This window comes from Bidens hawaiensis, unplaced genomic scaffold (assembly GCF_021521415.1).
Source record: "Bidens hawaiensis isolate Kalapana, Puna unplaced genomic scaffold, B.hawaiensis_p1.1 tig00024901_1, whole genome shotgun sequence".
NCBI lineage: Eukaryota > Viridiplantae > Streptophyta > Magnoliopsida > Asterales > Asteraceae > Bidens > Bidens hawaiensis.
Genome location: NW_027493954.1, coordinates 26,937 through 41,364, shown reverse-complemented (window position 1 = coordinate 41,364; position 14,428 = coordinate 26,937). Strand labels below are relative to the sequence as shown.

At 39.5% G+C, this 14,428-nt stretch overlaps 1 protein-coding gene across 1 annotated transcript; it reads right to left on the bottom strand.

Annotated features, from left to right (window-relative positions):
- Positions 1-831: 831 nt before the first annotated feature.
- LOC143570371 (putative phospholipid-transporting ATPase 8) lies at positions 832-11,536 on the bottom strand. Its single transcript, XM_077056035.1, has 11 exons — positions 11,117-11,536; positions 4,977-6,319; positions 3,819-3,929; positions 3,461-3,737; positions 3,289-3,377; positions 3,098-3,206; positions 2,791-3,006; positions 2,574-2,699; positions 2,389-2,487; positions 2,102-2,293; positions 832-1,590 (listed from the first exon to the last, which is right to left on the bottom strand). The coding sequence occupies exons 1-11, from the start codon at positions 11,501-11,503 to the stop codon at positions 988-990; spliced, it is 3,552 nt and encodes a 1,183-aa protein (XP_076912150.1). The 5' UTR covers positions 11,504-11,536; the 3' UTR covers positions 832-987.
- Positions 11,537-14,428: the final 2,892 nt, after the last annotated feature.

The following is a 14,428-nucleotide window of genomic DNA, read 5'->3' as shown; positions in this document are numbered from 1 at the left end:
TAAATTTTACACTACGTATAAAAAATTTGGGCCGAAAACGGCTAAATATACACTACGTATAAAAATTTCCGGACGAAAACAGGTAAATTTACACTACCACGTAAAAAAATAAGGGGGGCCACCCCGGGCCTTAAGGAATCTTCGGCACTGGTATTGACAATACCCGGGTTGGGTTCAGGTCTGATTATTGTCTCTAAAAACCATACTCTATGCATCGGGTTCGGGTCATGTATAGAACCGGGTATCCTAAACCCGAATATTAGAATACCCTATTTCTGGAATTCTGGGTATTAAAAAAACCCTATTTCCGGGCTTTTTTCTGGGTATTTTACGAGTACAGATCGGATTTTTTAAGGGGTTGCACTTTTAAGGGGAATCTCAGGTGTTTTTCAGGTATTTTTCGGGTATTAGAAAAACCCGGTTTCGGGTATTGGAGAAACCCGCTTCCAAGTATGGAGCCGGTTCCGGTTTTCGGTTATTACCGGGTACAAATCGGGTCCGGTTCAGGTATGGGTTTTGGTACTGAAATGCATACCCTATCTGTACCCTACGGGTAGGGTCGGGTACGAGTTTGGGTATTAAAAATCCGGGTATAAAAAAAGACGGTTACGGGTTTTTTTACGGGTTCGGTTCCGAGTTTGGGTTTTTTTCACCTATACGTGATACTAATAGTTCCGAGTTCAATCCATGTTGAATGGGCCTAGTTGGGCTTGTTAACATGACTATGGAGGACCCATTGTCTTATTTGATCATATTGGCCCATTTAAATCCTATATTATGATCAATTTATATTTTATAGGCTTATAGCCACATATTGACATATAAAAACTTGTTATCCATGACCACTTGTTATAGTGAAAAGCATGGATGACAATAATTACAACTAATATATATACACTACTAGCATTTACATCTTTCATATTACATGTTAAAACATTTAAAAAGCCTATTTTAGTAATTTGACAAGTAAACAAACAAAACCCAACCCTATATTTCCCTGTGGCTATGCTTCATCCTCTCACTCAAATGGTCCATTTTATCCTTCACATTACCAGGCAACTCACCAGGGGTGGCTTCCACCTCACCCCCTTCCGACCGTCTCCGTAGAATCTCATCATGATACATTGGATGAAACCGCGTCTGAAACGCTATATACAGAAAATAAGGCAACAAAGTTGATGCAACCACCAAGAAAGTGGTCATCCAATAAAACGGGCTCGGTGCACACGCTTCCACAAAAACCTGATAAGCGGTTGTTGACCATTCCGGTTTTAAGTACCCGTATATTACTAAAAATACATACCAAAAGAAGATACTACCCCATATGAAGAAGTGTTGAATCCAAGTGAAGTAGTTGATGGATAACGCCATCTGGCAGTTGACGGCCCACACGACGCACGTGTACATTAGGACACCTAGGATTTCGTAGTCGATGACGTGGCCGTCTTCGCGGAAAGCTTGGTGGATTGTCGAGTTTTTGCAAATGAAGAAAATTATCATCGAACTTAGGACACCGTTGAACATCCATCCTAGGATTCTTGGCCAGTTGAAGAGGATGTTTTGTACTCCCTCTTGATATAGCCTCGGATACTAATATATTCAAATTTCGGGTCAGGTATGTTGCTTTTTTCATGTAGCTTGTATCTCATAGGATCAGTAAGTAATTATTTATTGTTTTGTAAATATGTGAATTTAAATAATCACAAAAAAAAAAAAAAAACTTGATAAGTTGATAAAACGGGCGGTAGGTTATGCGTTTTTGGATGGATATGTATTCTTTTTGTTCGAAGTTGTAATAATCATAAAAGTTTTTATCATAAGACACCAACGTACTTTCACTTTTGTTTGTCATTTAACTATGGTATACATTTTTGTCCTATTTGGGTCATTAATAATTGTAAGAAATTTTAATACCGGGCAAAAAGTTTGCATAATTACACAAAACGTGATAAAAAAAAAATTTAATGCGTAATTATCAGAACTTTGAAAGTACATTGGTAGACACACACATATAATATGTGTGTGTGTGTAATGTGTATTGTATATTTGTATATGTATGTATGAAATGCGAAACGAGAGGAAAAGCTGTTAAAAATATTACCTTTAGACAGAGCCGTGCAGACACGTCTTGATCAAAAACACCAAGAGCAATGACGGGAAGTGAGGTGAAGAAAACATTGTAAAACGACATGTACCAATCATTGTAGGCGGGTTGGCCCGAGAAAGAAGCATGGGCCTCAAACCAAAAAAGTGTGAACCCGAAAGTAATGTTTTTGTAGAAAAAATAACATATCTGCATTCACAAAACAAAAATATAATTTAGTTTCTACTTATATGTTACATATTGAATAATTTAAATACGACAGGATAATTGAAATATGTTTTTACCATCATAGCTATTCGCCTGTAACACCAGTGTCCGTGTACCAACAATAATCTTTCAAGAAAACGAAATTGAGCTATTGCAAAATCACTCGCCATCACAGCCTGCAATTTAATCATCAGTTAATAGAAAATACTAAAAACCCATAATTAATTTGTATTTAATTAAAGAAAATGATGTAGAAAGAAACCTGCATTCCTTCGGCACCACTAATTCCAACTCCAATGTCAGCTTCCTGAAGCATCCCAACATCATTTGCCCCGTCACCAATTGCTAATGTTGTCTTTCTTGTTCCTTCTTTTACCATCTTAGTAACCTTCATGGGTTAAAAGGTGCATAAGTTAGTAAGTTTACATTACCATGAAGTCTATATATAAAAAATAGAAAGTGAAGAATATTATACTTACAAGAGCTTTTTGTTTAGGTGAAGAACGACAACAAATGACAGATGAACAATCAGTCGCGACATCTAAAAATAATCCTTCAAGATTTTTTTCAAGAGCAAAAGTTAAAGATCTCCCATCGATGATCAAAGCAAACGAAACCGAGCTACTTTTATTTTTAGGTGAATCAAGCTGTGATCTTCCTTCTTCCAACTGCTTCTTTATGCTTTCTCTAGATGCCTACAAAGAATCAAATTTCTAAAATACTCAATAAGTGAATATGACAAATTATAAACTAAATTCTTTAATAAAATTCATAAAGAAACTTTACCTTGGCGATAGCATCCCTGTCTGTTTGCTTTTCTAGGGCTTTAATATCAGGAGAATCTAATGTGATCACAATTTGTTTCATTCCTTGTGCTAGTAACCGACAAGCATACCTATACAAAGTCAAAGAAAAAGGTCAATGATTTATATGAAAAACATAATAAACATCTAAATAAACTAGTTTTGTGCTCATACCCTATATTAATTGCAGTCTCCATTTTATCACCGGTTAACACCCAAATCTTAATCCCAGCATTTGAAAGCTTCTCTATGCATTCAGGAACCTTAACCATAACATTGTTGAGTAAGATTAGATTTAGTTCGTTGGGTTGACCCAAAGCACCAAAAGTAGATTTTTTATGCTTACCCCTTTTTGAAGTTTGTCTTCAACTGCTGTAGAACCAAGTAGAATCAAGTCCCGTTCAATCTTTTCAGCAGCAGCATCTACCAAACTGTCACGATCAACTGAAACTGAAGTCTTGGCAGCTAAGAATTCTTCATGCCATGTTTCATATTCAACTTCATCAAGAGGGCGATATGCGATAACTAAAGTTCGTAAACCGGCCTCAGCATATTTGTTGATATGATTCTTTGTTTGATCTTCAAATGGTTGACTTTGCTTAGAGAGTTTGTCAAACATGACACTGAAGGCATTTCAAAATAATGTAAGTTAAAAGAGTTTTTAACTGTGAGTGGCTTATAAATATTAGTGTGTAATGTGTCACCTGTCAGCACCCTTGCAAAGTAACAAGAGCTGATTTTCTGCATTTCTGATGATAACCGACATCCTCTTACGAGCACTGCTGAATTCTATCATATCAAGAAGCTCATATGATCTGTAAATAGACATTGTTAAAACTGTGAAACCAAACACTGAGATAATTATCTAAAGAATATAGCTAGGGGTGGCAATCTTGACCCAAACCCTTTCAAATGAGTCAATTTGAGTTGTTTTAAAGGTTAAATGAGTTGGTTTGGGTAAAATGTTTTAACTAAATGGGTCAAAATGAGTCATTTGAAATTTCAACCTTTTATTTTCGGGTCAAAATGAGTCGACGAGTTCAAAGAAATGGATCGATGTGGGTTAGTGTCCTAAGAAAATGTGACAGGTTTCGGATCGGAACGGGTTTCGTACAAGACAGATTTCGGCACGAAACGGGTTTCAGATCGGAACGGGTTCGGTTCAGGTTTCAAGTCAACACGAGTTTTCACCCGTGACGTGTTGGGTTTTGGTTTGTTTTGTTTCTTTCTGGTCGATTCCGGACTCGTTTTTGTTCGTTTTTTCATTTTTTTTTGTTCGGTTTGAATTCTTTTAGTTTCGTTTTGATTGATTTTTTCGATTTCGATTGATGTGGTCCGGTTTTGGCTTTTTGTTTCTTTGTTTCATTTTCGTCAATTCTTTCGGTTTCGGTTCGATTATAGATGTTTTTTTTTATGGAACGAGGACAACGTATGAAACATTTTAGTGTTTTTACTTTTTTTGTATATGATTTATATTTTGAGTTATAATTTTTTATTATTATTTTTGAATATTTTTTGAGGGTTTTTGATCTTAATAGAAAACCCCAAAAAAATTCAAAAAAAATAATTAAAAAAAGCATAACTTAAAATATAAGTAAAAAACGAAAAATCAAAAAAAACTAAAATGTTTCCGCCGTTATTCTCGTTCACAAAAAAAAAAAAAAAGAAACTCAAAACGCGGTTTGACCCTAACCTATTTTGACCCAAACCAAAACAACCCTTTTTTTAATTGACTCGTTTTGACCCAAACTCATTCTGACTCATACTCGTTTTGACCCATGACTCATTTCAACCCATGACTCGTTCGACCCAACCCAACCCATTTGCCACCTCTAAATATAGCTTTTGTAATCATATCTGACCTGTCAATCTTTTTTCCATTCTCACATTCATGCAAAGAGATGCTTGTTTGAGTCCTTTGAAAGAATTCAAAACCAACTTCTTTAGCAGCTATAACAAACGCGGCTTCATCTGGTGATTCAGCTTCATATGACAGCTCACCCGTGTCTTTATTAACCTCGGGTATAGCTGTATGGCAAATAGCCAATACTCTAAAAAACTTTCGTATGCTATCTGAGTTGGGTTCGTTGACCCATTGACCATCCATAATCCGTTCATCCCAAAAGTTAAAACCTTTAACTGATTTACTTGATTTCACAGTTTGATCATCTGATACTTTCGAATTATTAGCATCATCAAGCTGGTCAATATTTTTCCTTTTTGCCAGAGCTAATTCCACTTCGGTCAAACCACGACCATAAGAATCGCCTGCTATTGAACATTTAACAAACTCCATTGAGTTGCAGGTTAAAGTACCAGTTTTATCAGACAAAACCGTATCAACCTGGCCCAATTCTTCATTCAAGTTTGATGTCCGTGCGCGAGCCGGTCTGTTTGTTTCTTCATGGTACATGTCTAGATCATGGTTTATGAATATACTCTGCAACACCTTCACCATTTCAATGGATACATACAATGATATTGGAATTAAGTACCCGTATAACATAAGGCCCGTTAAGAAATGTAAAAATGCAGCTAACCCAGGTCTTTTCGGGTCGTAAAGAGCATTTGTACGACTCGGTTCAAGATACCATCTTTGATAACTTCCATGGTTCAAATCTCTATTGGTTCTTATCCCAAAAAAGATTGACCCAATGAATGATATGGAAATCAAAGTGCTGAAGAGAATGTAGATTATTTTGTCCATTCTTCTTTCTATTTTGCTTCTTTTGGAAGGTGGGTCTGTTGCATTCTGCATGACTTTTGTATCATGCCCTGTGAAAATAACCACCCCGTAAACATATTCAGTGTTTCTAAGCTTTGAATCTCTTAACAAAACCTGTTGAAGTGAAAGTGGATGCTGATTATTGTTGTAGCATAAGTTTCCAACAAATGAGTATAGATCTTCATTTGGATCTTCACATTTGACCACTGCTTTGAACTGGTGAAATGAGTCGTCATCATGTAAGGAAGCAGTGAAATCAAATGCATGTTTTAATTTCAGATTTGTTTCTCCATCAAGATTCATAGTTTCAACATAACAAATCCCATCTGGATAGCTTGATGATAAGAGAAGAAGATCTGCTGGAAAATATTCGTCTTTATAAACCTTAACAAGATCACCGACACGTAAATCTTTCCATTTTCTTTCAGAAAATGAGTGGTCTTTGTATACGTGGATCTTTCTATTGTTGGCTTTTATGTCCTGAAATCGATCAAACTCAAAATCAAATACACCAATATGAAAAATACCAACATCAACTAATTCAAATAAGATTACACACATAATTCTATAAACGTGCATTCACCAATTCACGTGCTATGGCACATATCATAACCTGTTTTATGATATCAAACCACATGGTGATAGCACGGAACCATATTGTTATACCATAAATCAAACAACACACAGTTTTGATCAATGGTAACTGGTAAGCCAGACAAAACTATAAATGGGAAAAAATTTAACACTTTATTTTATTTTATGACCTTCTAGACTACGATCTTATACTACAAGTTTCAACAAAAACCGATCACATATGACATACGTTAGCCTCTCGTTCAGTTACCAATTCTGATGCCACATGAGTCATGATGTATGTAAAGAAGATGGTTGTAGTGAAAGTAATGTTTATTACTTGAAGGTGTGTCTAATACATAAGCCACTACACCTATATATACACAACTAAACCCTAGCTAACAGCCCATAAAAGGCCCATGGGCTCTATCTAACCAAATGGGCTAAAACCCTAACTAAATACAATTAACACTCCTCCTCAAGTTGGAGCATAGATGTTAATCATGCCCAACTTGTTACAAATAAAATCTATCTGAGCTTTCCGGAGCGGTTTAGTTAGAATGTCTACTAGCTGAAAATTTGTCTTCACATGAACTGGTTGAATGGAAGGAGGATCAATTTGTGTGCCTACTACCCGATCTCTGATAAGGTGGCAGTCGACCTCAATATGTTTTGTCCTCTCATGAAATACTTGATTCTTGGCTATGTGAATAGCTGACTGATTATCACAGTATAGCCTCATCAAGTCATTAGAAACAACCCCGAGCTCTCTGAGAAGACGACGAACCCATGTCATCTCTGATGTTACATCTGCCATGGCTCTATATTCTGATTCGGCACTCGACCGGGAGACCGTGTGTTGCTTTTTACTCTTCCATGATACAAGGTTTCCCCCAACAAACACACAATATCCGGTGGTAGATCGTCGAGAAATTGGACAACCTGCCCAATCTGCATCTGAGAACCCTGATATTCGACCATCTCCTTCTTCCGTGAAGGCACCTACACGACAATGACCCTGATCAGAGTATAATATGCCCAAGCCAGGTGAGGTCTTAAGATATCTTAAGACACGAAGGGCAGCATCCCAGTGACCGGTGTATGGTGTAGCCATAAATTGGCTCAGAACACTGACAGTAAAGGAGATATCCGGTCGTGTGACGGTTAAATAATTAAGTTTACCAACCAGCCGTCTGTATCGCTCAGGATCTTTCATTGGATCTCCTTCCTTTGGGAGGAGTTTCTTTGTAGGAAGCATTGGTGTATCAACAGGTTTACAACCCAGTAAGCCACATTCAGTTAACATATCAAGAACATACTTTCGTTGGGAGAGAAGTATTCCTTGTGGAGAGCGGGATACTTCTATGCCAAGGAAATACCTCAGTCGACCTAAGTCGCTTACCTGAAACTGAGACTGAAGAAACTGCTTGAGTTCGGAAATCCCGACCTCGTCATCACCTGTGATTATAATGTCATCCACATAAACAACTACGATAATCCTCTTCCCTTTCTGGTGTCTAAAGAAGACAGAGTGATCGTAGGCACTCCGCGTCATCCCAAATTGTCCCATAACACTAGAGAATCGACCAAACCATGCTCTGGGAGACTGTTTAAGACCATATAGAGAACGACGTAGTCTACAAACTTTCGAGGCCTCCTCCTCAACGACGAACCCTGGGGGCTGCTCCATATATACCTCCTCCTCAAGAACACCATTAAGAAAGGCGTTCTTGACATCAAGCTGGTGGAGCGGCCAATGATTAATGGCAGCAAGAGCGATGCAAATACGGACAGATGGCATTTTAGCAACCGGAGAGAAAGTTTCATCGTAATCAATGCCATATGCCTGAGAATACCCTTTTGCAACCAACCGAGCCTTTAAGCGGTGTAGGGAGCCATCCGGGTGTAGTTTAACCGTAAACACCCAACGACAACCAACAATACGCTTCCCTTTAGGAAGTGTTTCAAGATCCCATGTATGATTGGACTTTAGAGCCCCGATTTCATCTTCCATAGCCTGTCTCCATCCTGGGTGAGCGAGAGCGCTCGTCACATTTTTGGGAATCGGGTAGGAATCAAGGGTAGTGGTGTACGCATGAGATTCAGGAGATAGGTGGGTGTAGGCAACATAGTCCTGAATTGGGTAACGAGTACATGTCCGGGGTTCCTTGCGAAAGGAAATAGGTATATCGGGAAGTGGGGCACCAGGAGGATCATAAACAGGTGTGTCAGAGGTTGGTGGATCGGGTAACGATGTAGTAGTGAGAGGTGTGGATTGCTCAGATGTAGGCGGAGTATCGGAGGGAATTTCGGGGTCGTGGCCAGGTTGTGAATCAAGAGTCGCTGATGTTTGACCCCTACCCCGCCTAGCATATGTGAAAAGCAGTGGCGGAGATTCTGTCGGTGGGTCAGAATCAGTAGAGATTGGATCAGTAAAAGGAATTGACACAGGAATGGTGGGGATGAAGGGAGATGTGGGTATATCGAGGTCGGGAAACGGGTCAGAAACAGGAGTGGAACACTCGGGAAAGTAAGGAGACTCGTGAAAAGTGACATCGGCACTGGTAAAGTATCGGTGAAGTGATGGGCTATAGCATCGATACCCTTTTTGAACCCGTGAGTAACCAAGAAAGACACAACGAATGGCTCGAGGATCAAGTTTGATGGTTTTTGGACTATGGTCATGAACATAGGCGACACAACCAAATACTTTAGATGCGAGAGGAAATGGATCATCGTTGGGAAATAGTATAGAAAACGGTGTTTTACCATGAAGAACGGTTGAGGGCATGCGGTTAATCAGATATGTGGCAGTGAGAACGGCATCTCCCCAAAAACGATGAGGAACACGTGATTGGATCATGATTGTGCGAGCAACATCCAATATGTGACGATTTTTGCGTTCGGACACACCATTTTGTTGAGATGTATAAGCACACGATGATTCATGAATAATGCCGTTGGTTTTTAAGTATGAAGAAAAGTCGGTGGAAAAATATTCTTTAGCATTATCAGATCGTAAAGTTTTAATGGTGGTGTTAAATTGGTTTTGAACATAAGCATTAAATTCTCGAAATATGGAAAATACCTCACTACGAGATTTCAATAAATAAACCCAAGTAGTGCGAGAATAGTCATCAATAAAGGTAATAAAATATTCAAAACCCAACGTAGATTTGATAGGGCAAGGACCCCATACGTCAGAATGCAACAGTTCAAAACAAGAACTGACTCGATTGGGCACCCTAGGGGGATAGGGACGCCTGGTATGTTTACCAAGTTGACACGACTCACAATGAAAATTAAAAGACGAAAGTGGTAAATCTGGTCGCATTTGCCTCAGAACTGCTGTAGAGGGATGACCTAACCGACAGTGAGCCTCCCTGACAGCGGAATCACATAAGTTTGCTACAGGATGCGAAAACGGGGATATACGATAGAGACCTCCTGATTCAAAACCAGTACCAATTACCCGATTTGTTCCTAGTTCATGAAAAACGCAGTGGGTTGGGTAAAAGGTCATAGAACAGTTGTTTTGTTTGGTAATCTGACTCACTGAACAAAGACTGGTAGGAAAGTTAGGAACAAATAGGATAGAAGACAGTTTTAGGTTTTCCGAGTTACTGATGGATCCTATGCCGAGAACGGGACATGAAGATCCATCGGCAAGACGTACTGGTGCATGGGAAACATTTTGAAGACTAGAAAAAATACCCCGATTCCCAGTCATGTGATGTGTGGCTCCAGAATCAATCACCCATGATAAGTCAAGGCTAGAAGGTTTACCTGAATGTGCCGAGCTGGTTTGAGGATGAGGCAACTGGGAGGTAAGAAACCGTTGAATAAGATCATGCTCCTCTTTAGTAAATGTATACATGTATGTATTTTCGCCCATAGTGATACACGAAACTGAAAATTGACTGTGAACAGTAACAAGTGCGGGTGGAGGGCAGGAACAGATTCCGGCGTAAACAGTTACTCGTCGTGAACAGTTAATCCCCGCAGCGAACAGTAATTCCGGCAGCGAACAGTAATTCCGGCAGCGAACAGTAACTTTCCGGCAGTGAACAGATATCCCGGCAGTGAACAGTGTTTCCCGTCAGTGAACAGTGGTTTTCCGGCAATGAACAGTGTTTTCCGGCATGAACAGTGTTTCTGGATATGAACAGTACCGGTGAACAGTGCTCGCGTGAACAGTGCTCGGACAGAACAACAAGGCAGGAGCTTGTTTCAGATCTGAAGGCTGCTGGTGACGGCTGGTCAGACTCAGGTTCGGGTCAGATCGCGGCTAGGGTTTGGATCGAGAGCCGTAGCTCTGATACCATGTAAAGAAGATGGTTGTAGTGAAAGTAATGTTTATTACTTGAAGGTGTGTCTAATACATAAGCCACTACACCTATATATACACAACTAAACCCTAGCTAACAGCCCATAAAAGGCCCATGGGCTCTATCTAACCAAATGGGCTAAAACCCTAACTAAATACAATATGACATACGTTAGCCTCTCGTTCAGTTACCAATTCTGATGCCACATGAGTCATGATGTACTTATCACAGATATGCAATAATGGTTTCAAATAAAGACACTAAAAGAAAGTTTTGCCATGAATGCATTTTTCCCTGATAATTCCATTTTAGGCATAATGCAGACCAGATATAAACTTTATCAAAATAAAGAACTTAAAAAACAATAACCGTTTACCTGCTTCCGCCGCCTCCAATCTTCTATCCCTTCCTTCGCCATAGTCGCTCCAATCACCAGCAACAGCGGAAACAAAATACTCGAAGCCCGAAACGGCGCCAACGGGCTGAACGAAACACACGCAACAACCAGAAAGTAAATATTCGCAACTCGCCTAAACTGCTCAAACAACGACTTCGGTATAAAATTCACCGCGGTATACTTCGTCGTCGACACGTAATTCCCACGGTACCTCACCGCCTCCAAATTATCCGGATCATTACAATACACCACTCTAGAATACCCCTTCTTCCCTATCCGTCCGTGCTCGTCGCTCCTCGACGGCCGTAAACACGATAACGAGTAAATCTTACTAAACTGTACCCTCTCATGCCTCCCAAACGCCATTTCCCCAATTTACAGTTACAAAACCCTAATTAATAATAATAAACCCTAATCTGGTAATAATAATAATAATAATAATAATAATAATAATAATAATAATTAAAATAACCTAATTAACTCAATCTCACTGTACTAATTGACATTAAACACAATAAACAGAAAGTCAAAGTCAACGTGCAATACTAATCCGCAACACATTGATAAAAAACTGAAGCAATTAATCGATTACAAAGGTATTAAGTTAAACTAATAAGCTATAATTAATGAATTAGCATTAACTTAACAAATAAATTAACGTCTGATTACGGATCTGTTGAAGCTTTAATTGAATTGAATTGAATTGAATTGAATTGAACTGGAATTGATGACGTCATGCACTGGAATTGAAGGTTTATGGAGGTTAATTGAGGTGCAGGTGAAGAGAGAATAATGAATATAGAAGTAAGAAGAGATGTGTGATTCGTTACTTTGGACAGAAGTTGCAGAGATGTGTTGCTTCCGCCATTAATACACTGATGATTGATGGTGCTGTGTAGATATATATATTATGTAGCACATGTATGTGTATGTATAGGTCTGTGTCTGTGTGGATGGTTATATTATTATTGTTATTATTATTATTATTATTATTATTATTATTATTGTGTTTGTAGAGGAGTGGTTAGCTTGGTGAGGAGTGGTTAGCTTGTGTTTGTAGAGGAGTGGTTAGCTTGGTGAGGAGTGGTTAGCTTGCCGGTCTTACAAGCAAACAAAACTAAATGAATTATTTTTGCATGTTTTTCGTAAATATGGAAATTGAAGAAACACTAACCGGACCCCGGGCAGATTACTGGTAACCTGGGGGTTGGATAGCGGTTTCCCACGAGGGGTTAGACCCTTGGAAGATGGTTCTTCTGATAACCTGCAAAACAGACACCGTGAGCTCGTCACTGAGAAGGGGGGGGTTCCTCCTTGTGACCACCCTCCGGCGTGAGAATCAGACTAGATTGCTCTTTAAATATAAAAGTATACTAAGAGATTGCTAGAGCAGATATCAGGTATAATATGATGATAATGTAGTAAGGTATGATAAGATGAGATGGTCATACCATTTGTGGTATTTATAGCCGAAGGTAGGTTTCCAAGGAGGTATGGCCGGCTGCTACAGTGTTCCTGTTCATCAACAGTAGCCTACACACGTGCCCTGCTGGTAGTTGGTGGGTAGGTAGCGGCTGATAGTGACCAGGCCTGCTGTATACTATTCCTGTTCCACCAACTGACGGCTACGCACGTGGTATGGCAGTAGTTGGTGAGTAGGCAGCGGCTAATAGTGATACAGTACAGGAGCATGATGCTCGCCATACTGTATCAGTGAGCTGTCGTATCTCTGATCAGATCTTTCGCCCCATACCTCGTCAGGTACAGTAAAAGATCCTTCAGTATACGGACTGGCTTATTTGGGCGGGAGTATTCCCCCTCCCGCCTCTGTGCGGGATTGCTCCCGGCTTGGCTCATTCCTTCAGGTGACACTGTGATCGAGAGCTAAGTGCCTTGTGCGTGTAGCCATGCTGCGCGGGTGGCCTTCCCTAATGGCTTGTATCCGAGGCTGCGGGGACAGGCGGAGTCCTTCACCATTGGGAGGCATTTCCTGCGGGACCAGCTTGCGTACTGCGCGTAAGGACGTCACGTCTCTAAGCATGGTTTGTCCTGCGGATCCAGTTGGTCTCTGCGCAGACGTCCCTGTTTAAGGTGAGTCTTGCGGGTCCAACTGGGCTCTGCTGGGACCTACCTCTTCAGAAATCTATGTAATCATGGTAATATTTATTTCTGAATAGATATTCGGGATCATCCTGACAAATAGAGATGGGTAGAAACGGTTAAGGGTATAATATGGTGTGGGTTTAACCGGGGTAATAGTGAAACCGGTTCGGTCTTGCATATTTTTCGTAAATATGGTAATTTTGTTATGATTATATTTTTAATTATTGAATAGGAAAGGCGTGGATATCCGGGATCTTCTAGAAAAATAGAGGTGGGCAAATTGGGTTTTTCGGGAATTGGGTAAAAACGTGTTCAGGGTGTGATCGGTTTTGCAGTATTTTGTCATGGGTGAACAATCGTTCATTCGTTCGTCCCTCGAAATTTTCTGAACTCGTAAAAAAAAATTCTGACTACGCCACTGAAACTGATACAACCGGTTTGGTTTTCAATTCTTTTTGCATGTTTTTTGTAAATATGCTAATCTTGTGATAATTATATTTTTTTATTTTTTGAATAGGAAAGGTGTGGATATCTAGGATCTTCTTGAAAAAAAGAGGTGGGAAAAATGGATTTTTTTAGGAATCGGTAGAAACCGGTTCCGGGTATGGTAGGGTTTTGACTTTTGAGCAGTGTTGTCGGATTTTGTTTGGGTTTTGACCGAGTGGTGGTGAAACCGGTTCCGATGGGTCTGGTCTGGTCTGGTTCGGTTCTGGTTTCGGGTATGGTTTCTTTGACAAACTGAAACATGGTTCGTAACAGCGGGTTGGGTATACCGGGTCCAGTTTGGGGTCATGCTAGGAACCGGGTTCTATGCCTACCTCTATTAGCAAATAGATCGCCATTTCGCCCGGAGAAAAAAACATAATGACATGGCCCGCCTGGTACAAATTACTCTCGACAAGACAAGACTCAATCTTATTACATTCTAAAAGAAAAGTCATGGGGTACGACGACACGTAGCGCTTAACTAATTAGCCTTTGGTTGTAATAATTATAGTTATAGTTAGATTTTAAAAGTATATAGTATTATCTAATAATTTATTTATTGTGCTATCTAATAATTTATTTGTTTTTGTTAAATGTGGATTATTCTCGAAAGTAAAAGATATCATATGATCGGAACTAATTTAGAAACTGTTATGAAGAACACATTTTTGCTAAATAAGAATGTGTGATGGTTATAGGACA

Bases quoted from the DNA above. Each gene is read 5' to 3' on its own strand.
- LOC143570371 (XM_077056035.1), bottom strand. From the start codon at position 11,503: ATGGCGTTTGGGAGGCATGAGAGGGTACAGTTTAGTAAGATTTACTCG. The intron at 3,738-3,818 runs GTGACACATTAC...AAATGCCTTCAG, and splicing joins CTTTGCAAGGGTGCTGACAG to TGTCATGTTTGACAAACTCT. The intron at 3,007-3,097 runs GTAAAGTTTCTT...GATTCTTTGTAG, and splicing joins ACAGGGATGCTATCGCCAAG to GCATCTAGAGAAAGCATAAA.